Source organism: Canis lupus, chromosome 4 (genome assembly GCF_003254725.2).
Source record: "Canis lupus dingo isolate Sandy chromosome 4, ASM325472v2, whole genome shotgun sequence".
Classification (NCBI taxonomy): domain Eukaryota; kingdom Metazoa; phylum Chordata; class Mammalia; order Carnivora; family Canidae; genus Canis; species Canis lupus.
In genome coordinates, this window is record NC_064246.1 from 18,157,616 (window position 1) to 18,183,715 (window position 26,100).

Below are 26,100 nucleotides of genomic sequence, written 5' to 3' on the forward strand. Positions count from 1 at the left end.
ATCATAGTATACTATTGTAGTGAATTTTAAATTTTAAGTTGGTTAAAGGACTTGAGCACCTCTACCATGCGTAAAATGCAACTGGGAAATATAAAAATAATAAAGTATGATGTTTGCCTTTAAAAATGTTACAATCTACTTGAAGAAACTTGTATGTAAATGACTGATTATGATACAAGGCAAAGTGAAATAATCACTAACTAGAGGACAAGCTCATCCATGGTAACACAGATAATGAGAGCAATTATTTCTACTGAAGGGGAATCAGAAGCTCCTATGCAAAAGTGGCAGCATTTGAGAAAGGGTCAGACAATAATTAAAATGTTAGAGGGGAAGTAGAGAAGAAGAGACTTTTCACTTTTGGAATGGAATTAGTACAGGCATATAGACACAATTCAAGAGTTGTTTTGCTGTTTTGTTTTATTTTAATCTAACACATGCAAGACACTGTGGTAGGTCTGGAAGAGATGCAGAGAAATGAAGAAATCCAAAGCATACAAGTTTCCTTTTCAGGACTCCTGGGTGGCTCAGTGGTTGACTGTCTGCCTTTGGCTCAGGTTGTGATCCCGGGATCCTGGGATCAAGTTCCACATCGGGCTCCCCGCAGGGAGCCTGCTTCTCCTTCTGCCTATCTCTCTGCCTCTCTCTCTGTCTCTCGTGAATAAATAAATATTTGTTTAAAGTTTCCTTTTCTTCTATAGCTTACATTCTATTTTGAAGGAAGAATAATTTCTATGTAAGTATACCTGAAGAGTTCATCAACAGCATATAGTTGCCAGGAATGATGCTAGTGAATGGCAAGTCCTTTAAAATCTATAGTACATGAAGTCATAAAGAATTCACAATTCCCAGATGGAGAAAAGAAAAGTTTCTAGAGGACAAGAATATGAACTATTTCTTGAAAGAAGAATAAAATGTGAAAATAAAATATGAAACTATCAACTTAGATGAGTAGAAAGTACCTTTGGCCCACAATAGGAAAACACACACACACACACACACACACACACACACGTTTAGGTGAACTCAAATGCCTACCGAGTTCAGACAGATAAATTAAGTGAGTGAAGCAGTATATAATGAAAGGGAGTGTAGGAGATTATGGCCCAGGCTCAAAGAAAAGGAAGACACCACTAAGCTCCAGCCAAACTCTGCTCTAGTGTTGCCAGACTTTCCCATTTATCAGAATAAGCCATTAATCTAGGATATATGTATTTCCTAAATACAAAACAAAGTTATGTTGGTCAGAACTCTACTGGACATGTAAAAAGTCTTTTGAGTCATATTGAGTCATATCTAGTATATGGATCACTAATTTTCAACCTCTGCTGGATTGTGGAGGGAAAAACTGTAAAACTAAAATCTTTGTATTTTATCCTGTAATTATTTAAGGCTATAGATCAGAGATGCTGTTGTTTAAACTGACTGCAAAAAAAATTTACAAGAAATTTTTGGAAATATTTGTTGTCTCAAAATTTTTTTCAACTATCTCATGTATCTTTAAGAAGAAAAATTGCAACCATATAGCTCTTCTCCATTGTATTAGGGAGAAGATTCTAAGTTCACATTTTCCAATTTGGGCCTGATGGAGTACTTGATGATGACCTTTTACTTGCCTTCACTGCAAGTTGCCAGCAGTGGATGCCACCAGGGTGTCTCGGTCAGGTTCATTTATGTGCCTATTCTGCTTTGGTCCATGAGGCTGGCTGACATTGAAACCAGGAGGAGTTTGGTGGTTTGCAACAGATGTTTGGGGGCCTTCTAATTTCTGAGTTTGAAAAGAGTCCATAAATCACACACAAAAAGTACTGTTATCAGTTTCCTCTTTGTTTAGGTTTCTCCCTAATCTAGTGTGAAAGAACTAAAGATGGTGTTAACAATATAACTTCTAAGCCTTCACACTAAAATTGAGTTTATTTACAGAAAATGACTAATATTTTTTCTCTCCCCTATCAGGAATTTCTGACAGATGAAGATGCTTCGTAACAGGGGAAAATTGGGCAGGACAAAGAATATCATATGGAGATGATAAAATCATGCCTCCATTGAATGAAATGCAGCATTCCAGATGTTGCCTACATTTCACTTAAAACCAACTGGTACAGTTTATGAACAATGTAAATTCCCAAAATATAACAGGGCAGCTCTGCTTCCTAATGCTGAGAAAATACTTAGAAGATCATCAAATCTTGAAAATGTGCTAATGAGCCACAAAGTCTGATTAAAATCAAAGGTGCAATGTTCCAAAAACACTCTGTGATTTAGATAAGTATGGCTTAGGTTTCATCATTGATTACAGTACTTTAAGGCAAATTTTGCAGTGTTAAGGAAGTCTCAGTAATAAAAACAATTCACAATAGCTCCTTATTAAGTTATTTTCAGGAAGCAGGGTCAAGACCTGAGAACTGTATAGGAGAAAAGAAAAACAGGCCACACAGACCATTCACTTGCTAAAATGTGAATGATTAAGGTTTCATGACACAAAACATGGCATTTCCAATTACTTAATTTGAGGATTATTTATAAATAATAAGTCCAGGTTATGAGCAGATATGAACAGAGATGAACATCTTCTGTTCTTTAATTATGAAGGATAGAATAGTTGGAAGTATTTTTCTCAGATAATATCTCTATGGGAGGGAAAATGCTCACATATTTCAACTTTAGTTAAGATCAAATTGATCTAATTAGCATTTTCATCTAATTTATTGCCCAGAATTCCCTTTAGTGAGGTATGTTTTTGATAAATTTCAAAAAAAACTGGAGAAAATTTTGGAATTAGACATATAAAAGAAAAATGAGACTCCCTCCCCAAAGATAAATGAAAATATTATCTGAAACACTAAAATGACAAAATTGGAAAGTCATAAATTACAGTTACATTAATAATGGAACTTACAGAACAACCCAGAATTATTCTATATTTATTATATTTGAGGCACAGAACATAATTTACTTAGAGAATTTTAATTAAAGTTACACACAACTAATTAGAGGAAAAAGGAGTTCTCTATCTTCTGAATGAATGAATTTGTAGCCATACTGGTTAGTTATTGTGTAAGATCATTATAAGTCATAGAGGTATTAACAACCTTATAAATTAAATGTGTAAATAACTTTGCTTTATTTTTATTTTCTTATTCTGGATTATAAGAATTGATTGTGAACAGGGTTCCTATAACACACTTTCCATCCTGGACAGTTTAGAACTTCATTTCCACTTCTTTGCTTATAGCAGATATAAAATCCAGTGTGTTCATAAGACATTACTAATACGATTACAAAACTGAGACAGAGGCAACATACATGTAAAATCCTGGTAGATTAGACCTTCAATTCCCTGCAGGAAATTTTCAGCTGGCTAAAAGGAGAACCCCTGCTGCATTCTTCTTTCACTTACAAATCCATTCTCAGAAAGTAGAAAAGAAATCAGATACCTCTGTCCTTGATTTGACCAACAAGGAAAGACCCGTAAAATTTAGTGTGGAAGAGATGCAGAACACAATCATCTCCATAAGCAAGTAAATATATATTACGATACTTCATTATGTGGTATGTGGTACGTGCCATCTGACAACTACCATGTGCCCTATTTGTAACATCAGTGACTTTGAGTTGTTATAGAAATATAATATCAAGAGCTGCAGATGTACCTCCTTCACCTTTCCTTAGTCTGTCTTCAACATTTCACTATTTTAGCAATATTTTAAAAGAGATCATGAGAAAATTATGTGCCAAGATTCATCAATGATTTTCTATACCAAAATATTAGGAAAACAGCAACATTAATCATCAGTTCTCTACAAACCTTGCTAAGCTTATCTTGTGGTATACCTCTTCAGACCTAGTTCCTAGTGAAGATTTGTTTATTCAACTATTGCTGTGTTACTCTTAGTCATTTAATTTTAAGAGGAGGTCCTCTCCTGCCCCCCATAAAATCACCCATCCACATTCCTTCCACCACTTTCCCTAAACAATTTATATATTGTCCAAATTTGATTTGCCCTATGCATAACCTAAAGAAAAATTCTCTATATAGAATTGATGGCTTAAGTATGGAATATCAAATATTTTAGTGATCATGGGTGCACCATCACCCTAATGTTAAGAAGTTATTAGTAAGAAAAATTCAACCTGAGGAATTCACAGAGCACAAAGGGTTTTCACGGGAAAAAGTTCTGCCATGATGACTTCTAATAATAGCTGATTGCCCTCATTCAATTATATCCATTTTTTCTAAATCCTAAGAATTCAAATGATTCTATAAGTTTCTATAAGGAGAAATGTTAATAGTGTTAAAGATGATGACATTTTCACTGAGTGATTCAAAGTAAGCATTTACTGGCTAATTTAGAAAATATTAATAATATTAATAATAATAATAATAATAATAATAATAATAATATTGGTTGGATGCTGCAACCAAGACAAAATCCTGATGCCATATATCCTAAGTAATCAAAGAAGATTCTGTAAAATTTCACAAATTACTGTTTTGTGAAAGACTGAAAGACAACACAGAACCTTTCTCTAGAAATATAGGATAAGTTTTCTGTTTAAGTAATGTCAACAAAAACCTGGGGTTATCAATGATACAGCTAAAAGAGGATTTGGAAACTATTACATACTTATCACATCTGGCCCAATTATATATCTAACCATTCTGGCATTAATAAACATTCCTATGTGGCTAAGTCTTATAGGTAATTTATATGACACATAAATTTATAAAAGACTTATTTTTCCCAATGAAAATATTCAGTTCTAGAAATAAACTTTGAATCATATAACCACAAGATGCAAGGATCTATCAGATGAGCGAACAATCTATTTCAAATCAAGTGACACAGGCAGAGATTCTTGCCATGTGTATGAATATTTGGTAGCTACACAGATTCAAAAATCAGGAACAATGCAGCTGTTATTGGGGACTGAGACTTACCAGTACTTGTAAGGAAGTTAACATTTCTCATCACACCTTCAGTGTAAGCTCCTGGCTCATAACTGTCCATTTCGCCTGTGACAATGTGAGCAACTCTTGCCGCTCGTCCTCTGATAGCACCTGCAGCACGGTCTAAATTATCAGCATCCTGGTCTCTCAATGCTATGATACATTTGTTGACATCTTCTAGGATATGGCTCTCTGTAAGTAAACAGATCAAATTAGTGTAGCATATTATAATTCATGTTAACTTCTGACTTCAGATGCAATACTCATTGGGAATAAAGGACACATTGACAAGAAAGAAAAAAAAGAAATGATTTTTCTTATATCTCTTTAACAACAAAACTTGTGAAATATAGAACCATATTTTTATCTGTGTTTTTATAGATTACATATTATTTTAGATTTTAGTTCCAACTGACTTGATTTTAGATTTGGGTGATATATAGGTGCAAATTGAGGAAAATCTCTAGATCAAAATAAAAATAAAGTATACAATGGTGGAATCCTTAATTCTGATTAAAAACAACACTGCAGATTATAAAACATTTAAAAAATATCAGCTATTCTAAATAGGTAGAAAAATAAAGCTATAGAGTTCCACTCAACTAATGTTCATTGGTGTATAATAGAATTTAAGTTATAGTGGAGGCATTCCCATACCAATAGGCAATTCTCTGGACACCAAATGAATGTTCTACAATTCAATTCCGACACTATCTACCCAAAGCTTGCATCAGATCCCACAGGTTAAGGGTTCAGTCCTTATAAGACTGCCTCCCACCCCCACTTCAGAGCCAGTTGCAGGCCTAGGTTATTACTTGTCCTTCTGATCCCACTGGCTATAAATCAACTCCCACGACCTCCTCCTTGTGTTTGATTAATTTGCTAGAGCAGCTCTCAGAACTCAGAAAAACATTTTACTTACTAGATTTAACTTTTATAACTCAGAACAGCCAGATGAAAGTATGCATAAAGCAAAATATGTGGGAAGGGTGAGGAGCTTAAAGGCCTTCTCCAGATGTGCTATTGTCCACACATCTTCAAATATTCCTAACCTGGCAGCTCTCCAAAACTCTTTTAGGGAGGCTTCATGACATAGGCATGATTTATTAAACCACTGGCCTTTGGCAATTGATTCACCCTCCAGTTCTTCCTCTCCAGAGGCCAGGGGATGGGACTCAAAGTTCCAATCTTCTAATCATGTGGTCCATTACTCTGGCAACCAGCCCCTACGGGGAGGTGGGTAGGTTACAAAGGTTACCTCATTAACAAAACAAAAAACAATTTTTATCACTCTCATCATTTGGGAAATTCCAAAAGTTATGAGTTCTGTACCATAAATGAGACAAACATCAAATATGTATTTCTTACTATAGATCACAGTATTAGACCTGCCAATCTCCTTTGGTCTGCTTGGTTAACTCCTACTATTGTTTTACAACACCAAGTCAAATATTCCTTCCTCAGGAAATTCATGCTGACCTACTACAAGATAAATTTGGTCCCATATAGTTTTGGATTCCCATTAAATGGCTTATATGTTTTCATTACAGCTTCTTCCCATATTTTAATGATGTACTAATCGAACTGCCTGTCTAGTAGACTGTGAAATATATTTGTGTAAGAATTTTATTTTATTGTTTGAGGTGTCATATCTAGTCCCTGGCACAATACATGGCACCTGTTAGACCTACAGAAATGTTTGTTAAATGAATGAAATCCTCTTGTAACATACCTGAGACCAGTAAATTGTTTTGTCTGAATCCTAAATCGTGGGTTATAAATGCAATAGACACAATCTGTGCACTTAGTCAGTTTAACCCATCTCAAGGACCATCAGGTCATTTGCATGAAAAGGATTAAACACTGAAAGCCTTCATTATAAATTCACTAAAGTTTTAACCTAATTTGTAGCATTCAGTTATGAATGTGCCAAAAGGTCTACAATAAATCCAAGCATGGTCCCATCTCAATAGAAAGTGCATGTATTTCATCATCATCAAATTTCCCTAGAACAGAAAGTACAAGTTTAAATGTGGAAAGTATGTAATCATAAAGTCCATAAATGTGAATTTTAATGACATAGTTAGAGGCTATTACTTTTCAAGTATATTGTAAGTGTTTTAAAAAAAACTAATACTACTTATTTACACACACATACATATATAATAAGTGATTAATCTGTATAGGTGGTTAATTTTAGATTGCAGAGCTGTTTTGTTCAGTCCTATAGAAGTGAAAAAATGTTTAGAGAAAAGCAGTGTTTATTCTTGGAAGATTAATTATCTAATAGACTGCAATTTCTGTTTAATTAAAGACAAAATCATAGCTGCCACAAACTATTTTTTTCCTAGTAAATTTTGCACAAGAAAAAAATATGTACAAAGAATATTCACTAAAAATGATTTGAATGTTCATCTCTTCTGTTGGATGATGATATAGACAGTCCCCAATTCATTTTATTATTTAAAGTATGGATTAAAAATATAGCAAGGGTTTTTCTGGTTCTTTTTTGCTGGCCTTACTAAAGTTTGTGTGGTTATTGATTTAGATTGAGCCCCATAATCAGAAGCCAGGGTTTTAATGTCATTGAAGAATTATAGAGAGGAGGTCAGATATGGAAATAAAAGTCCTACATGAATATATACAAAATGTAAAAAATAAGTGAAATAAGTGGCTAGAAACATGTAACCAAACTTTATCTAAAGTGGTTTTATTGAAAATATTAGAGATGATGACTAAATTATATTTTGAATTACTAAGATTAAATATAGCACAAAAGCATTAGGAAAGGTTTGCAAAATTTCCATTATTGTGACACTTTCCCATTACCCTGAATGTCTCACAAAATGCCAGAAATTATTTGCATGAAATTCTAAACATAGAGTGCCAGAAAAAGAAAATAAGAATGCTGGGCACCTCCCACAGATGCACAATAACTAAATATTAAACTGATTTCATAAAAACAATTATTTCTTTGCTATTCCTATTTCAGGTGAATTTAATAGTGAGAAAGGCCTTCAGGATAGCTAAAGTTTTTATGGCTAGCTATATAAGGTTAAACCCCTCAGAAAGAAATTAAACACCAAATACTTTGTGTAAAACTTCCTCCTGATGTATCTCTGAAGTTTTTGGTAATGAAATAGGTTTATTTGTCAGACCTAACAGAGCTCAGTAGGAACTCTACCTCCATTTTATTTATTTTATTTTATTTTATTTTATTTTATTTTATTTTATTCTATTCTATTTTATTTATTTTATTTTATTTTATTTTATTTTATTTTAACTATAGATGCACTTGGACTCAAAGATTGCATCATTTTTAAAATGAGGCTTAAGAGAAAGAAAATGTTATTGTAGAAAAAGTACATTCAGAATACTGCATTTTTGTTGAATTTATTATTTCTGTTCATTTCAGAATGCCAGTTTAACATTTGATTTGGGGTGAGGAGTGGAATGTCCTGATGTTGTGGGAAATGCTGAAGTGCATTATTTTTAGAGCAGAGAATTGTTGAAGTAGTAGCAATTTCTATCAGTCATTTTATAGCTATCCTGAGATGCAAAGGGTTTCTATTATGTTGGGAAACCGTAAGAAACAAAACAATACAGGAACATATCTTAGACGAAAAGATAATTCATCTGTTGCAAACTTCTCTGAATAACTCCATCTTTAGTCACTGCAGCAAGCAACACATAATAAAATTTTGAAATGCATTTAAATTTTTTCTATGATTTTTTTCTTAATTCTTCAGTTTGCCACACATTCTCTAGACTTTGCCTTAGACAAAGTAGAAAACAAACAAAACCTTCAGAGAGAACTTCATTTATTGGCTTTTGACTTCCAAAGCAGAATTTAAAAATCTATAGCCCAAAGAAAATACTGGAAGTGAAAGCACATTTTATTTGCCAAAAACAGACTTTGTTGAGAGGTAAAAATCTGTTTTCATTTCATCCCCAAAGCTGGGCTTTGAATATATCAATGACAAAGCCTGAAGAAGTAGAAGGTTTATGTTATAATCTCTTGAGTGAGGAATAAGTTTCCTCCTCTGATATTTGCAGACCTAAAACAAAATTCTAAGGAAAAGAGTAAAAGAGAGAAAAGGATCTCTTTTTTCTAAAGAATTTTTTTCTAAAGAGATTGAGTTATAAGCCCAAAGAGGTTAAGTTTCTTAAATTGGCAAGGGTAAGATTAGCTATCCACGGTTTATGAGCTCAGAGAGTTAAACTAAGCTTAATTATAAGAAAATAAATTTCCACTTTTGCACACCTGAACCTATAACTGTACATTTAAAACTCATTTTATAGGCAACTACACAGACGCTCAACAAACACAAACACAGCAATTTTTCTCTATTAACAAAAAAAAACCTGAAACTAAAAGCAAATGTAACGCACCAGTAAGTTACATTTTATGTGTCTACCTTAAGATGGTTAAAATTTCTGTTTGATCACGAGGATTGGTCTCCAAATTACCTGACACCCTGCATAAAGAGGGAGGCAGGTAATATTTTGAGAATAAAGAGCATATATGGAGCCAAACATAAAACATTAAAAAATTCCTCATCCCTTTTTTTTTAAATTTAAATTCAATTAGCCAACATATAGTATATCACTAGTTTCAGATGTAGAATTCAATAATTCTCCTCATCTCTTTTCTACAGAAGACTTAAAACCTTCCATTGGTCTCTCCTCCCTAAGGTAAGTAGAACTAGTTAGAAAATGAGATGATATAAAAGATAAATAAGGTACAATCCCTGTTCACAAAAGCTATACAAGTTAGTAACCAGAAATAATTATTTTCTTTTATCGTCCTTTACTCTTCCCAAAATACGCACGACCACAAGTATTTTCATTTTATAATTTTAATGAAGTTTTTTGTTAAACTTTTCGACAAAACTCTGTAGTACTTATGCAGATGAACTTGTATAGAAATCAAAATCACAAAAATAAAGTCACTGAAGCTTTCATATTTCTTTTAGTATGTCTTAAGTAGGCTCTTAGAACTTATTAAAAATTTTGTCAAAAGCTTGGAAATAGGCAAAAGTATCATTGCATGCCATTTCAGTGTCTTACTGGGCAGAAATTGTGAACCAGGCCTACAATCTAATCCCCACAATGTAAATATTTGCTTCACTTGTAATTTACTATTGGTTAGAATACTGATGCCATATAAGTGATTCTTGTAGCATAGTAATGTGACTTAATTTTTATCTGGTAGAGTTAGAAATAATTTTTGTAATAATGATAACCCTAAAGTTATATTCTTATTGTTTTGTAGTACACTAAGTTGTGTTAGAATTTTTTTTATTTCTAAATTAGAAATTTTATCTAATTCTTTCTAAATTAAAAATTAGAAATTTTAGGGGCAGCCCGGGTGGCTCAGCAGTTTAGCAATGCCTTTAGTCCAGGGCCTGATCCTGGAGACCCGGGATCGAGTCCTGCGTCAGGCTCCTTGCTTGGAGCCTGCTTCTCCCTCTGCCTGTGTCTCTGCCTCTCTCTCTCTCTCTCTCTCTCTCATGAATAAATAAATAAAATCTTTAAAAAAAATAGAAATTTTATTTAATCATTCTTTTATTTAGAATTAGATGTTTTATTTAGAAAAGTTTTACATTGGTTAGAAATTTTATTTAATCATTCTTTCTCCATCAATTCTCCTTAAACAAGATTTATCATCATGATAACAAGTGAATTTTTGACAGAAACTCACTTTAAATATGTAAAAATCTTGCTTTCAATTTTGAAAATTACTCTTTGTGTGCTCTGACTTGGAAGGTACTAATTTCATTTCAAGCATTTTTTTTTCTGCTCGGGGGACAAATATGTAAAGCAAAAGTTACATGTTGAATCAGAGACTTGTATTTTAAATGCAAAACTCAAAAGTTCCTAGGAGAAAATCTAGGTTACCTTGGATTTGGCAATGACTTTTTAAATACAACACTGAAAATATAAATGATGAAAGGAAAAATTGATGAGTTAGAATTCATAAAAATTAAAAATGTCTGCTCTGCAAGAGTCACTCTTAAGAGGATGAAAAGACAAGTCACAAATGGGGAAAATATTTGCAAAACACATATCTAATAAAGGTGTAGTATCCAAATTTTATAAGGAATTCTTAAAATCCAACAATAAAATAAAAAATCTAAATTAAAATGAGCAAAATATTTGGGCAAACCTCTCAAATAAGAAGATACAAATGACAGATACAGATGACAAACAAGCCTATGAAAAGATACTCAGCATCAAACATCATCAGGAAATTGAAAATTAAAGCCAGCAAGATGCCACGATACCCCTATTAAAACGATCAATTCCAGAACTCCGACAATATCATGTGATGACTGTGGGGCAACAGAAATTCTCATTCATTATAGTGGGACTGCAGAATGGTATATTAACTTTGGAAGACAGTTTGGCAGCTTCTTATAAAACTAAATATACTCTTACCCTACTATCTAGCAATTGTGCTCCTTAATATTTACCCAAAGGAGTTAAAACTTACATTCCCACAAAACCTTCACATGCATGTTTATAGCAGTTTCAATTATCATTACCAAAATTTGGAAACAACCAAAATGTCCTTCAGTAGACGAATGGAAAAACAAAGTAATTCATCCAGACAGTGGAATATTATTTAGCAAAAAAAGAAAAAAAAAAAGAAATGAGCTCTCAAGCTGGAGTAGGAAAGCTGAATGGACTCCATTTTAGAAAGTTCTTCTATGCTCTTTATCTGGTAGGCTGCATTTACACATGTTCCATAGTTTGCCTCTAAATAAGCCAAAAAAAGCTATGTTAACAGTTCAAAAGGGAAGCAAGAAAGTTATCATTATAAGTTTTGTCACCTCAAACACCTGATAACATCTAAGAAGAGCCAGAACCCAACATGTTGCAGGACATTAGCTTCAAACCTCAGCTAATGCTGGCATCAGTATCCCTACCTTCAGTAATTTCTGCAATAACACCTATTGTTCCCCTGACACTTGACTTTGATTGGGGCCTACTCTGGATTCCTGGAGGAACATGTGCCCTAGACCCTTTTCTAATACAAGCTCCTAGCCCCAAGCAATGATGAGACTCCTTATTTCCTTTCCAAGTCTCCTTGACACTCTATCTGCTATTCTCTCTCTGTCACTTACACTATTTAATACATTATATTTCTATTTCTCTGGCTCACATTTGATTTCTATACTGTGTAAAGCCAAGGACTCTCTTGGCTGGTCCTGTGGGACTCCCTCCTGGGCCCTCAGATCTACCTGCCTGCATCAAAGGCACACACACACACACACACACACACACACACACACACACTAAGAGCAAACTTAAATGCACATTGCTAACGAAAGAAGCCAGTGTGAAAAGACTACACATTGTATAATACCAATTATATGACATTCTAGAAAAGGCAAACCTTTGGACATAGTAAAAATAAAAAGATCATGGTTGCTAGAGATTCTGAAGTAAGGAGGGAGGGATGAATGGATGAAACGCTGGAGATGTTCAGTGTAATGAAACTATTTCTTATGATACTTTCATGGTGCAGAAATGTCCTTACACATTTATCAAAACTCAAGAATTTACAACAAATGATGAACCCTAATGTAAACTATGGAATTTAGCTAATAAATCAATATCGCTTCCTCAATTGTACCAACAATGGAGACTCTAAACATCTGGTATTCAGTATCAATGTCCACTTTAGACTTAATAAGCATTGTTTAGCTTCCAAATTGTAAGACAATAATGTTTAATCCCACATATTCAATAACATTTATTATCTACAGATATCTACAAATAATGAGGCAATAATTTCGAACATGCATCATTTTTTTCCCAGAATATAACTAAGAAAAAGTTTGGCTTTTTCCTCAACTCTCATAACTTTCATATAGTAGCATCTCTGTCAATTTGTTTGAGTTAAAAAAAAAAAAAAAACTGGGGAATGACTATTGTTCTTCAAGAATTGTCCTAAGTAACATATGTGTATTATTTCATTAAATTCTTTTTTTTTTCATTAAATTCTTATAACAGTCCTAAAAGACATGTATGTTGCATTTCAGCATTAAAGATGAAGAAATGGAGACTTTGACCAAATAAATATCATTCCAAAATTCATAGTTACAGTAATTAAGCCATAACTCAAAATCAAGTTTGTCCCACCTGCTAAGGTCCTATAAATGTTAAGGTCTCACCTGACTTTAAGATATAGTGATGGAGGGCGGGGCACCTGGGTGGGTAAGTGGTTGAGCATCTGCCTTTGGCTCAGGTTGCGATCCCAGGGGCTCTGGGATTGAGTCCTGCATCAGTCTTCCTGTGGGGAGCCTGCTTCTCTCTCTGCCTATGTCTCTGCCTCTCTCTGTGTGTCTCTCATGAAAAAATAAACAAAATCTTAAAAAAAAATAAAAGATTTTTTAACTATTCGGCTATCCCAAATGTATAATGGGAAGGGGAGATTACAGGTTTAAAATATTTTCAAAATTTATAAAAAATGATGCCAATTGTTTATATAATATTATATAGCTGAATGCATTGTAAATTTTCACAATAATTTTCATTGAGCATGAGATATCATCTATGTGTATTTTAGATAAATAGTTTTAATTCTGCAAATACCACATAGATAGTGCTCTAGTAATGTTAATATTCTGGATCTGTATAGAACCATTGTAGCTAGAGGGAACCTAAAGTATTCCAGAGATCACCAGAGAAAATGGCCATAGAAGAAGCAATTAACAAATGAAGTTCAATTCCACAGCTACTGAGCTATTCTGATGTAGGAGCAAAAGTTTAGGTTATTGCATTTTATGCTGCCCTTATCTTGACAAAGTAAACTAACAGAAAAAATAAACCAAACCTTAGGCGTTCTTATTCAAACTATACTTTCTTATATGACTCCTCTTAGATGGAGCTTTTTCATGTTAATTGTCCCATTCTTCCTCTCCCAGAGACCAAGAACCTATTAACATCTAATATCAAAGCACTGGGCTTAAAAAGAAAAAAAAAGAAAAAAAAAAAAAAGCTTTGAGAATATTACCAGATTGAACATCAGGATTGTCAGCAGGAACAGACAGTAGTGAGCAATTCTCCCATATTATGCAATAAAACCATTCAATTTCTGCACACCGGATGCCAATGTTAGATGCCTCTGTTGCTGAATACTCTTATAAAAAACAATCAGTATTCATTTGTGTGCTATTCCTTGTTTATAGTTCAAAATACAGAACAACTTGGGTGTTCAATTACGAAATTTGTATTTGGGGGCACAGTGATAAGAAAATCCTGGCACTATTTTAAATGACTTCTTTGAGTGTATCATGCATACAGTAGAGCAGAAACTCCAAAAAATAAAGGCCACAAAATGACAAATATAAAGATAAAACTAGGAACAAATGAATTGTTTATAAGTTAGCAAATTTCCTTCCTTCCTTTCTTCCTTTTTTCTTTTTCTTTTTCTTTTTCTCTTTCTTTCTTTCTTTCTTTCTTTTCCTTTCTTTCTTTCTTTTCTTTCTTTCTTTCTTTCTTTCTTTCTTTCTTTCTTTCTTTCTTCTTTTCTTTCTTTTTCTTCTTCCTTCTTTCTTTCTTTCCTTTCTTTCTTTCTTTCTTCTCTTTTCTTCTTTCTTTTTCTTTTCCTTTCCCTTTCCTTTCTTTTCTTTCCTTCCTTCTTTCAAACATTAAGTATAAACTTCAATTGTTTCAATTACCTTCTATAAATTACAATATTTCTCCACATTGAAAAGGCTAACAATTTAAAAGGATAAGATTATTATTGCATATATGCCATAGGGAAGTTTACTTCCATAGCCAATGAAATTTTTTTCACAGTTTATCACTTATGCCCCCATGTTTTTATTTTTATTTATTTTTATTTTTTTTTAATTTATTTAAACTTAGTCACAATGTCTTTCTGATGAAATTTATATTTCTCTTTTATGTTGCTCTTAGATGCAACAGAAATTTGCACTGTCTCTCCATGAGATAAATTCTCTTACTCTCATTAGTAATTGTTTTGAAGAACCTATTACAATCTGGAATTTGCCACATGTGACAAAGGAGCTCATGGGTGAGAATCAAATCCAGAATGTGGTTTCGATTCCCCATATCAGTGTCATTCACAAAACAGTTGGAATCATCATGATTGGTTTTTAACAGTATGTAAGATGCTACAAACTACATGTCATTGGACAGCAAATTATAAGAACTAATAAAAGGTGAAGGGTAAAAGATACTGCTTAAAATATATTGCTACTATCCTTCAGGGAACTCAGTATACTTCATCTTAACTTGGATTTCTCTAATTTGTGTGTCTATCATTTATTTACCTTCCCATGGGGTTTTTCCATGGAGTTCCTACAAAGCTCTCTAGATGATTTTCATATGGATCTGACTCATAGCTATCCTACAACCTCTGAAAATATCCCAATTTCACCAGCATCAGTCATTTTTTTTCTCTTCAAGAGCTCTCTTTCTCAATGCTCTAGTATTTCTAGACTGATATTTGATTTTCTAATTTAACTCTGAAAACATACATTGGATCCAAAATCTTACTGAATAAATATGGATTTATTCAGATATTAAAAATCTCTTTTGTTAAACATTTTTCTTCTAAGTAGGATGAAATCAGGCAGAGATAATTAATGATGCAGTTTATTACACTCTATTTAAAAAGCATTGAAATTGCTAAGTGAAATTGTCATGAATTAAAATTTTAAGAGAATGATTATAAAGGTTTTCACCTTTAGTTATAAGTTGGGTATTCACATGAGAGTGAAATCTAAAGTCAATGACATGTATTAACAACTTGTAAATAAACCCAGTTATGGGAATGCTGTGGTAGAGCTAACTAATTAAAAGGTAAAACAGCCACCTTTTCTTTTTCTGTGACAGGTATAGAAATATTTATGAGCAATTCAGCAATGGCAACCAACACTAAAATAGTTATTAAGCGTTCTAGAGAAATAAATTCAGTCTTCTATTTATGCAGTGTATTGGTGGAGTTAGGTCAGGAAATGAGAGTCACAAAATTATCACTCTCAAATTGTTTTTCTAGTAAACAAAGATGCTCTCCTACACAAATGTAGAATTACAAATTTATGTCATAGTGAAATTTAAACGCAGCTGATTAATAACTACCAAAGAGTCTATTTTATAACGCAAACTAACCACTGGTGAACATAAAAAATAACGTTATTTAATGGAATGTTATAAAACAATTTTAAAAGCTTATAAAATATTTAAGTTGCATAAAAGGATGGTTATGGGATAATTTTAAGGGAAAACATCAGGATATACATCTATTAAAATAAAATCTTTGTTTAAAAATCATATATATATTTATGTATAAATATATACACTAATATATATTTGTTTACTTACAATATACTATATAATTCCTCTCCAGAAAGTCTGGAAAAATATTTTTCAAAAACTTCTAATGGTAATTTTAATAGACAGTGGCAATTATGGATAAGTTTAATTTTTTTCTGAAGCATTCAGTTATTTTCTATAAAATAATACGACATGTCATAATACAAAAGTATTACCATGTTAAAGATTAATATTTACAATAATAGTCTATTCTTAATTAACAAGGTCATTAAAGAATGAACCTTTATGGATAAAACTGGGAAAGCTAGGCATACCACCATTGGTTAACAGCTCTATGTTGCTGCAGTAAATAAATCTGATACCCTCAGATAAATCTTAGCACTCTTAATTATTCTAGGATTATTTTTCTTCTTTGTCTTTCTACTTGCAAACTAGTAGTAATTGTAAAATATTTTTAAAAATTCATTTTTTGATGAGTTTAGAATTCCTACCACCATTTTGTCAAGGTATAGGAGATGACACGATAAATAAGTCACTGTCTTTGCTTTAAAAGAACTCAGAGTCTAATGGCAGAAATAAGCAAATAAACAGCTGCAAGGAATATATGACAAATGCCACAATGTACATGGGTAAGAGTGACTAGACTATTTCCCTTTTCCTACAATGTACTTTTTATGTTTGTCCATCTTTGCATTATATACCTTGGATTGCTCCATTATGATCAGATTGATCACAGTGAGTAGGTCTCAGTCTTTGTGGAATATTTTTTTCAAAGTTCACAGTGTATTTACAAGTGCCTTGATTATTATGAAATTAGGAGTAGGATAATTTTCCTATCAAAATGAGTACTGTACACTCAACAGTCCCTAATGTATCCAATTATGAGAGTTTGTAGACAAGTAGCTGACATACTGTGGGAGATTTCTGCATTAAAAAATGAAGAATTTCTCAAAATTTCTCATGTCACATAAACAATTTATATGGGTTTTTTATTAGATGGTTTATTTATTGTTTACATTTTTGTTTTTCATTGCACATTTTGTTTTTTAGTTGCTTCTTTCACGACTTACAAAATACAATTCATGTTCTTTTTGTAAGGGCATCTCAATTCAGCCTAAATTCAATTCAGGAAAAGAGAGAAAGAGAAGCATGAAAATTTTAAAACTTCATGCTTAAAGTTGTTTTTTTACAAAATTAGTTCTTTTATTTTCCTAATTCTGTGCTCAAGAACAAGTTTTCATCTAATTTAGAAACTTCCGAGGTGAAAATTGGCACAAATAGCAATCATATGTTCAGCAATTACGATGATTGCATGAGACCAATGCAATCTATCTACAAGGTATTGTAGTTAAAAGAAATGTTTGCCAAGATTCAAACATGATGAAAGATAGTAGCATATAGAGCAAACATCCATACAATAAGAAGCACAGCAGGGGAAGCTAGTGGTAGTACTATAATGAGGCCTTCCTGATAATAAAATCAGGAAGAAAGGTAATATGACAGCAAAAACTGCTGATAGTGGTAGGTAAGCTGTTAAAAAGATTGACAAAAATGTGAAACAAAACATGTTGTGCTTTTCTGATGCCAAAGCTAAATAAAAAGCAGGGAAATAAAATATTTGTTCAAGATTTTAAATAAAGGTGTAAGTTATATACATTTTTTAAATGCAAAGAGCCTGGTTGGCCTACACAGCTTATGCTCCTTTTAGTTCTAAACCTCCATTGTCAGACCATCTAATCAAACCATCTTGAACAAATTCAGTGTTATTATCTCAGTAACCTTGCCTGGAAGGCCATTTCTTGCATTTAAGCATCTCTGCATGAAAAACAGATTCACAACATCTGGTCCGATTTCGTTTTCCTTTAATTTTCATTTTGTTGCCTTTTCCATTTTATTTCCTTTTCCAATCATGTTTGTTGAGCTGCAAATAGTAAATTTCACTCATATTGTGGTCTTTATTTCATTGTCTATTTTTAGGGTTAGTGGTTTACCTTGTTGCTTTGGGTTACCCGTAAAATAATAATTTGAGGGACTATAATTAACTTTGCTCTCTTTGTACAATTTTGGAAAATTGGCATAAGCTTTTTTTTCTTATGGCATTATCCACACCAATAAACCACCTGACTAAAAATTGGCCGTGAATATTTTCTCAATGCTATGTATCCATGGGTTCTGACTTAGTTTTCTTTCCTGCATCTGGTTGACTTTTGTATCTTCTGCTTTAGTGAGTTTTCAACATTTTTAAAAAGAAAGTGATCACTTAGAATGATATTATTTCAATACAAAAAAACCATAGGAGATATAAAATATTGCAACTCAGATGATAAACACAAAGCTTGACTTTGACAGGAAAGAGCAAGTATAATAAGTACTCAGAATATAATAAGCACTCAGCAGTTTCATTTCCATTCTTGAAGCTGCATGCCATTGAGTCTATAGGAATCTGGGCACAAAATCCAAAATCTTTGGAAGTTTTATCCTCCTTCTTTTTCCAGGTTTAATGAAGACTATTGTCTTTTCTTTTTCTTTCTTTCTTTCTTTCTTTCTTTCTTTCTTTCTTTCTTTCTTTCTTTCTTTTTCTTTCTTTCTTTTCTTTCTTTCTTTCTTTCTTTCTTTCTTTCTTTCTTTCTTTCTTTCTTTCTTTCTTTCTTTCTTTTTTTTAGATTACACATGTAAGAGATACCATGCACTACTTGTCTTTGTCTTTCTGGGTTATTTCACTTACCATTATGTCCTCCAGATTCATCCATGTTGTCACCAATGGCAAGATTTCCTTCTTTCTCATGGCTGAATAATATATATAATATATAACATATAATATATATATTATATATATGCATATCACTTTTTTTAATCCATTCATCTATTGACAAGCACTTGTGCTATTTCAATATCTAGGCTATAGTGAATAATACTGCAATGAACATGGGAGTACAGCTATCTCTTCAAAATTCTGATTTCATCTCCTTTGAATATATATTTAGAAGTGGGATTGCTGGATCTATGGTAGTTCTATGTTCAATTTTTTGAGGAATCTTCATACTGTTCTCCATAATGGTTGTGTCAATTTATATTCTTTGCCCATTTTAAAATCTGGTTATTAGTTTTCTTGCTATTGAGTTGTTTATATTCCTTATATACTTTAAATATTAACCCCTTCTTTATCAAATGTATAGATTTCAAATATTTTTTTACTATTCTATAGGTCGTCTATTGATTGTTTCCTTTGCTGTGAATACTTTTATTTTTATTTTTTAAAAGATCTTATTTACTTATTTGAGAGAGAGAGCATACACATGGGCAGAAGAAAGGGGCAGAAAAGGAGAGAAAAAAGCAGACTTCCCATTGAACAGGGAGCCTGAAGCTCCCAGGACCCTGGCATCATTACCTAGGCCTAAGGCAGACACTTAACTGACTGAGACATCCAGGTGCCCCTCCTGTGAAGAAGATTTTTAGGTTAATGAAATCCCATGTCTATGGTTTCTTTTGTTATGTTATTTTGAGGTCATATCCAAAAAATTATTGCCTAAACCAATATCCAAAAGCTTTTTCCTTATCATAATCTACTCATTTATTGATTCAAGTAGTGAGAGCAATACACTCAAAAAGGGAAAATTCTCCATATACATACTGTTAGTTTATTCAGTTTGAAAGTACATTTAAAGAAGAAATTATAGGGATCCCTGGGTGGTGCAGCGGTTTAGCGCCTGCCTTTGGCCCAGGGCGCGATCCTGGAGACCCGGGATCGAATCCCACGTCAGGCTCCCTGCGCATGGAGCCTGCTTCTCCCTCTGCCTGTGTGTCTCTGCCTCTCTCTCTCTCTCTCTCTATCATAAATAAATAAAAATTAAAAAAAAAAGAAATTATAAAACAAAACACTTCTAAATAAAAGGATAATTTTCATCTCATAGGAGTGTGAAATATCTCAGATAAAATTCATGTGATAAACAGCTGTTTTTATTGTTTTATACTACACATTTAATGTTACTGATAATTCAGGGAACATAAAAAGATAATCGCCAACTCAACAAGTATATAATATTAAAGAGACCTTACTGAATTTAGTTTTTCTTGCATTTTGGATATCAAACTATTGATTACATGCATAGAGTTTATTAATATTCTGACTGTTCACATATTTTTTTAAATTTATTTTTATTGGTGTTCAATTTACTAACATACAGAATAACCCCCAGTGCCCATCACCCATTCACTCTCACCCCCCGCCCTCCTCCCCTTCTACCACCCCTAGTTCGTTTCCCAGAGTTAGCAGTCTTTACGTTCTGTCTCCCTTTCTGATATTTCCCACACATTTCTTCTCCCTTCCCTTATATTCCCTTTCACTATTATTTATATTCCCCAAATGAATGAGAACATATAATGTTTGTCCTTCTCACATCTTTTTTTTTTTACCTGTTAATTTCCTTATTAGGCTATGAGCTCCTTGCGGGAAAACAGTTTCTCATTTATTGAATTTTCAGAACCAAGGATAGGGTTAAGAATATAATCAGTACTCAGTAAAAGTTGTTAAATTGAACAAACACTGTACATGGCATTTTTATTACCTTTTTATTCTTACGTATTTCCACTGAAAGACTTTCTCCCTGTCCACTATTTATATCATCTATCATCTATCATCTATCGACTGATCCCACATTAATGAAATCAAGGATAAAAAGCATATAATCATCTCAAAAGAGGCAGAAAAAGATTCGACAAAATTCAGCATCCATTTATGATAAAAAGTCTCAACAATGAGGGTTTAGAGGGGATGAACCATAACATAATAAAGGCTATACATGACAAGTCCATAGCTAACATTATATTCAATGGTGAAAAGCCAAAATCTTTTCCTCTAAGATCAGGAACAAGACAAGAATATCCATTCTTGCCACTTTTATTCAAAATAGTATTGGCAATCCTGATTGGAGCAACTAGGCAAGAAAAAAAATTAAAAAGACATCTAAATAGGAAATGAGGTAGTAAAATTGTCACTACTTGTGAACAATGTGATTTTACATATACAAATCCTTAAAAATTCCACCAAAGATCTGTTAGAACTAACAAATGAATTCAGTAAAGTTGCAGGATACAAAATCAATATTCAATAAAATACTTAGGAATAACTTTAACCAAGGTGGTGAAAGACCTGTACATTGAAAACTATGAGCTATGATGAAAGAAAATGAAGATTACACAAATAAATAGAAGATACCCTATGCTCATATGTTAGAAAAAGTAACATTGTTAAGACGCCCATACTACCCGAAGCAACCTCCAAATTTAATGCAATCCCTATCAAAATACCAAACAGTTTTCACAGAAGTAGAACAAATAATCCTAAAATTTGTATGAAACCTCAGAGATCCCAAATAGCCAAAACAATCTGCAAAATAAGAACAAAGCTGGAGGCATCATTCCCCCTGGTTTCAAACTATATTACAAAGCTATAGTAATCAAAGCAGTATAGAATTGGCATAAAAACAGATATGGACAGGCAGTACAACAGAATAGAAAGCCCAGAAATAAACTCATGCATATGTAGTCAATTAATTTATGACAAAGGAGCCAAAAATAAACAATGAAGAATGAACAGTCTCTTCAATAAATAGTAGTGAGAAAACTGGACAGCCACATGCAAAAGAATGATATGGGACCGCTATTTCACCATACACAAAATTAACTCAAAATGGATTAAGGATTTGAATATAGTACCAGAAATAATAAAAATCTGAGGACAAAAGATAGATAGTTAACTCCTTGATATCATTATTGGTAACATTCTTTTGGACCTGATCCCAAAGACAATGGCAACAAAAGCAAAGATAAACAAATGAGACTATATAAAACTAAAAAGCTTCTGTACAGTGAAGAAAATCATTTGCAAATAAAAAGACATCATACTGAATGATAGAATATATTTGTATATCATATATCCAATAAGAGGTTAATATCCAAAATATGTAAAGAACTCATACAATTTAATAACAAACAATCCCATTAACAAAATAGGAACAGTATATAAATGGACATTTCTCCAAAGAAAGCATACAGATGGGCAATAGGCATATGAAAAGGTGCTCAACATCACTAATTATCTGGGAAGTACAAATCAAAATCACAATGAGATAATTATCTTACACCTGTCAGAGTGGCTATTATCAAAAAGACAAGAAATAATAAGTGTTGGATGATATGTGAAGGAAAGGGAACCCTCATGCACTGTTGGTGGGGATATAAATTGGTGCAGGTACTATGAAAAACACTATGGAGGCCTGCCAAAAAAACTAAACATATAACTCCATATGATCCAGCAATTCCACTTCTGGATGTTATTTCAAAGAAAATGAAAACATTAATTTGAAAATTTTATGCACCCGACCAACTCTGTGTTCATGCAGCATTACTCATCATAGGCAAGACATGGAAATAACTTAAGTGTTCAGCAGACGAATGGATAAAGATGTGAAATATATTTATACACACATACACTAAAATACTACTTAGTCAAAAAGAAAAAGGGAAAAGAAAGAATAATGTCTTGCCATTTGTGACATCATGGATGGACCTTGAGGATTTTAAAGTTAAATGAAGTAGTCAGAAAGACAAATACCATGTGTTTTCACTTATATGTCACATCTAAAAAGGAAAACAATAAAGAAACAAAACAAAACAGAGTTCATAGATGCAGAAAACAGATTGGTGGTTGCCAAAGTGAGGGAGGGTGTACAATGGTCAAAACGTGTGAAAGGGGTCAAGAGGTGCAAACTTCCAGTTATAAAGTAAGTCTTGTGATGTAACATACAGCATGTTGACTTTAGTCAATAATACTATATTGTATATTATGTGACTTCATTTTGTGATGGGGAAACTAGATTTATTGTGGTGATTTTTTGTAGTGTATACAAATATCAAATTATTGTGTTGTACACCTGAAACTGATCTAATGTTATATTTCAATTATACCTCAATTGAAAAAAAAAAAGAGCTTTTGCTCTAAACCACTTCATGCTGCTACTCTAGTAAAATTATGTCAAAATGAATAATGATATACATAAGTTTTCTATGATTATTCAGATTATTCAGTATGATCTACTTTTGCTTCTCATAGCAAAAGTAGATCGCGTTTATACATTTTGCTTTCTTAAGGTTTAAAAGCTTTCTGAACAAAATTTTCTTTCAGAAGATTACATTTATTTAGAACTCATTGAATTACTTTGTTTTGTTAAACAACTATGAATTTATTCTTTGGAGGGCTCCTGTGATAGCAATAAATGCCTATCAGCTGACTTTCCAAGAATATCAAACACCAGTGAAAAGATTTATGTGGAAAATACCCAATTACTTTCTGCAGAATGCTTTCTTAAAAGTGCATGTATTCTAATCATATAGAGAATTTAAATAACTCTGCTTAAAAGAAAGAAAACAGGAAAGGAAGATTGGAGTTATTCATTTTTATTATGTACTATCAACTCTACCCAAACCACACCTAAAAAATGTATTTCAGTGGCATTTACTAATACCTCCCACTGCACTTTTAAAGCAGCCTATGCACATATCAGATGGATGGACCTACTCATGTACAATATTGTGTACTATACCCAGAATACTTAGCATTAATAATAAAAGTAATTAAAGATTTTTTGAATAATGCTTTTAGATAACTCCTAATATTTGAATATTCCTTTTCTCTTTTAATTTTTTTTAAATTAGCTGTGGCTTTGATAGTAGGTCTATATTTATTTGAAACTAAAAGACCATTCTAACTTCTTGTAAACATAATTTGTATTTTCTTGTAAATATTCTAAAGTGTTTTCATTCATTTTTTGCAGTTCCATTCCAGCACTTTCAACTTACTTTTTAAATCACCATTTTGTACGTATTTCTCATTTTATGAATGATGGCCTTTTTTTCTCCCTCAAATATAAAATTATAGTTCATTCAAACACTTCCTTCTTTCCCTTGAGAAAATATATGTCATCTTTCAGTCATAAAATAGAAGCTCCCCAGTGCACAGCAGAGGAGGGACCCAGATCATTCTCATTGGCACAAAGGATCAGAGAAAAGCTATAAAGGGGACAATGATTCTCTTCAGTGCCCCTCTTTTTTTTAATCTCATCTTATAACACCTCTTTTTCCAAACCCCAAATTTTAATTGTTCTTAAGCTAGCAAAAGTATACCACCCATGTCTGCCATAAAGATCTTCTTGATTTATAAATATTCCTTCCACTCCTCATTTATTCTTTCAATAATGCACTTACTCTTTAGTAAAAATAGCCTTGGCAATCAACGTTTAGATTAAAGAAATTCAAGCTAAAATGTCAATGAGTGTAATTCAATATCTAATGAGTACATTAAACATTTTTAAAGAACAGTGTAGTGACCTATTGAAAATGAATGTATAATTCACCGACAGGCATAGGGAGATATTTTTCAGAGTTCTCCTTGCTACTTCTTATCTATATGAGCAGACCACAAGTACATGCATCTCACTCATACTCTTGACACATGAGAAGAACAAATACTGCCAATGGACTCTTGACCCAAAGAGGAAATAGAATATACAAAATAACCTCGAAATGCACTGGCATTTCTCTTTTGCAAGTGGGAACACTATTCCAAAACAAAATTATGAAATTCTGAGGTTATCATGTCAACCTAATTAATAACTGTACAAATCTACTTCTATTGACATTTTTCTTGGTATTCTAGATACCCTTTACATATACTGAAGAGTTAACTTATTTCTAGAAGCACGGTTAATGAAGATGGCTTCATTTGCAAAATCTCTACGGAAGATCAAAGGAGAAAAGATCAAAGGGTAATTTCCTGGATTTGAGAATTCATTTTGCTCAGATTTTGCTTTGTGCTATTGGCTCATCTAATATGCTTCCTGAACTCTCACCTCACCTCACTTTATCTTCTTCAATCTGAATTCTGCACAGAATTTCCTACCTACCACAAGGTATTTACAAAAAGGCCAAGAGTGAACTTGGGGTTGTTCTAGGTTCTGTAGTTCCTGTGAGGAACCAGAAGAAATACTGGTATATATACCAGTATATATAAATATTATAGCTAAACACACTGGTGCAATGTGATAGACATAAAATATATTATCAAGTTTGATCTTGTGGAATTTGACTTGAGACCACTTTGGGAAATCCAGAACTCAAAGAATAACTTTGATAGCACTGAGACCATAACCCTACAATAGATTACAGTATTCTAAGTATTCTTATTCATTAAAGAGACATTTGGTTATGTATAAAACAGCAAAACAAGAATGAATATTGATAGTTTTTATAAAATTAAAATTAACATTATAATAAGTCACATTTCAAAACTTTAAAATGCAACATTTAAAATGAAGAGTGCCTCTGACACTGTCAGTTCTACTATTGGAAACCTCCATACTCATGAAGCACCAAGTGTCTCAGATCTTTCCCACTTTTCCCTCCTTACCACCTATGTTTTCTACTCCTTTAGTGGCCTGAATTGCTCTCTGCTATTATGATTAAGTAATCTGTAAAAAAAAAAAAAAAAAAGCAATGAGCATACAGACAAATTCATTTGTATTTTTTAAGACGACTTTATACTGGGGAATGCCCTACAACGCTGCAGTAAGACTATTAAAAGAAGGTTTATAAGCAATTAACTGCATTTAATATGACTCTGCCTAACGAATCAAATTAAAAAGATTAAAGTTTAATATATATAAGATATATAAGCCTTAACCTTGGGAAAAACCTTGATGAAAATAATGGTAGAGTCAAGATTCCACATCTGCCTCTTCTTCACAGAATATTTTTATATTCTGCAGATAGGACCACTC

General features: G+C 32.6%; 1 protein-coding gene across 4 annotated transcripts in view; it reads right to left on the reverse strand.

The window, feature by feature from the left end:
• CTNNA3 (catenin alpha 3) overlaps window positions 1–26,100 on the reverse strand; it is a 1,671,697-nt gene that overhangs the window by 433,519 nt on the left and 1,212,078 nt on the right. For all 4 annotated transcript variants that reach the window (XM_035715351.2, XM_035715352.2, XM_049108978.1 and 1 more), the window contains one exon: window positions 4,943–5,143. In XM_035715351.2, the coding sequence (XP_035571244.1) occupies window positions 4,943–5,143 (201 nt within the window). The remainder of the gene's footprint in view (window positions 1–4,942; window positions 5,144–26,100) is intronic.